At 43.7% G+C, this 2,755-nt stretch overlaps 1 protein-coding gene across 1 annotated transcript in view; it reads left to right on the top strand.

The window, feature by feature from the left end:
* gipc2 (GIPC PDZ domain containing family, member 2) overlaps positions 1–2,460 on the top strand; it is a 51,897-nt gene extending 49,437 nt beyond the window's left edge. Inside the window, exon 6 of the mRNA XM_029706052.1 lies at positions 406–2,460. Within this exon, the coding sequence (XP_029561912.1) occupies positions 406–557 (152 nt within the window). The 3' untranslated portion in view covers positions 558–2,460. The remainder of the gene's footprint in view (positions 1–405) is intronic.
* The last annotated feature ends 295 nt before the right edge of the window (positions 2,461–2,755 follow it).

Here is a 2,755-nt window from a genome sequence, read left to right as displayed (position 1 = left end):
CACAGCCTGGCCACACACACACACACACACACACACACACACACACACACACACACACAGTTTAAACAGCAACATTTCAACTACTGAGAGAGTTGTACAGATTTGTGAAAGCTCCCCGAGCTAACTAACCCTCTCCCCTCTCCTCTCCTCTCTCCTCTCCCCCACTCTCTCCTTTCCTCTCTCCTCTCTCCTCTTCTCTTTTCCCTCTCTCCCCCCCTCTCTCCTCTCTCCTCTCCCCCCACTCTCTCCTCTCCTCTCTCCTCTCCCCCCACTCTCTCCTCTTCTCTCTCCTCTCCTCTCTCCCCTCTCCTCTCTCCTCTCTCCTCTCCTCTCCCCTCTCCTCTCTCCTCTCTCCTCTCCTCTCTCCTCTCTCCCCTCTCTCTCCCCCTCTCTCCCTCTCTCTAGCGGCGACCATGGTGGAGGTGGGTCGGGACAAGAAGAACCCTGATGAGTTTGCCATGGCTCTGGACGAGGCTCTCGGGGATTTCGCTTTTCCTGACGAGTTTGTGTTCGACGTCTGGGGCGCTATCGGAGACGCCAAACAGGGACACTTTTAACGTTTTAATTTCCCCCTGATTCCCTAGCCTGGTCCCAGATCTGTTTACAGTTGGCAAGACCCCACAAACAGATCTGGGACCAGGCTACCAATCCCCCTGAGTTCCACAGCTCCACATCTTCACCCAGCCAACTGGACAAACACCAGCCAGTAGAGAAAGAGGGCAGAGTTGATGTAGTTGTTCTTTTTCTTCTTTTAAATGGCTCTGTTTTGTAGGTTTAACAGTGTTGCACCCTAAAAGACAGAATCACTTCAGTCATGTCCAACTCAACCTAGTTTTGTTGCTTGTGTCCCAAATGCCCCCCCCCATATTCCCTTTATAGTGCACTAGCCATAGGGCCCGTCGCCAAACGTAGTGCACTATATAGGGAATAGGGTGCTATTTGGGATATACGTTCTATGTCCTTTTTCCTACAGGTTACAAAAGGGTTCTGATGTCTGAATCACCACTACAACACTTGTCTTTAATGACTGGTGAACCGACATTGAGGATCACATACAGTAGGCTGCCGTATATCAGGGCTTTAATGACTGGTGAACCGACATTGAGGATCACATACAGTAGGCTGCCGTATATCAGGGCTTTAATGACTGGTGAACCGACATTGAGGATCACATACAGTAGGCTGCCGTATATCAGGGCTTTAATGACTGGTGAACCGACATTGAGGATCACATACAGTAGGCTGCTGTATATCAGGGCTTTAATGACTGGTGAATCGACATTGAGGATCACATACAGTAGGCTGCCGTATATCAGGGCTTTTTCGAATAGTTCTTAAAATGTTGCTGTGGAGTCTGAACAGCAGCAATGTAGTTATAATGATGTATTATATAGCGATAATGCTGTTAAAGACCCCCCACCCCATTCTCTACTCCACGATAATGCTGTTAAAGACCCCCCACCCTCCTCTACACCACCGATAATGCTGTTAAAGACCCCCCACCCCATTCTCTATGCCACCGATAATGCTGTTAAAGACCCCCCACCCCATTCTCTACTCCAGCGATAATGCTGTTAAAGACCCCCACCCCCCATCCTCCTCTACACCATCGATAATGCTGTTAAAGACCCCCCACCCCATTCTCTACTCCAGCGATAATGCTGTTAAAGACCCCCCATCCTCCTCTACACGTGAGGGACAATCAGTATCTGATTGATTTAACACCAGCAGTTCCTTATCAGAAACAAATGTCTGAATCTGTGAGGAACATTGTGGAACACCAAGTCTTCTAGAGCCTACAGAGGACTTATTTTATTCCAGCTATGGAGAGAGAACTAACGTTCACTTTTCGTGGATTTTTTTTTCTACAGGCTGCTTAGTATGTCATTTAACTGTAATAGATAAATACTTCGACTTTATTTTTTATTTTAATTGTTCAAATAGAAAATTGTTCACTTGATATTTTAAGCTGGAAAATGTTTTATACCATCTCAAGACCTGGCTCCACCAACAAGCGAAATTCTCTTTTGGAATTCAGAATTCTCTTTTGAAATTTGGAATTGTCTTTTGTAATTCAGAATTCTCTTTTGGAATTCAGAATTCTCTTTTGAAATTTGGAATTGTCTTTTGGAATTCAGAATTCTCTTTTGGAATTTGGAATTGTCTTTTTGTAATTCAGAATTCTCTTTTTGGAATTTGGAATTCGGCAGCCATCTTGAATGGTTATCGAGGCGTCACTGTTGTGGTCAATCGCAATTAAAAATGTCTTACACTGTTGAAAGAAACTACTGTAGATTGAATTGAAATCAACACACTGAATTTGAATAGTAATTCTTAGTGTAGTATTTGTATTGAGTTGTTTTCTATTGAACCCTGCAGCTTCATAATGTTTTCTGACAATACATAAAGGGATCAATCATTGTTATGTCCGTTAGATTCAAATAAAAATACTAGTTCATAGCTGAGTGTTGTATTATTATTCACTTTAACTACAAAGGAATCCATGTGTATATATACTGTATATTCCATTCAACAGTGTAACGCTTGATGTAGTGGGTGTGGAGTCAGGCGCAGGAAACAAGAGCGTTTGCTATCGTGCTTTAATAAATGCACCATCGAAGAGAGTATACACCCAAAATAACAACAAGGTGTAAATCAAAATATAATGAACCCAAAACACGTTCCACTTACACAACACACAGTGCAAGAAAGAAATAAGCCCGCACACAGAACAGGTGGGGAAACGGGCTTAAAT

Source organism: Salmo trutta, chromosome 21, assembly GCF_901001165.1.
Source record: "Salmo trutta chromosome 21, fSalTru1.1, whole genome shotgun sequence".
Lineage (NCBI taxonomy): Eukaryota > Metazoa > Chordata > Actinopteri > Salmoniformes > Salmonidae > Salmo > Salmo trutta.
This window is presented reverse-complemented; position numbering and strand designations above follow the sequence as displayed.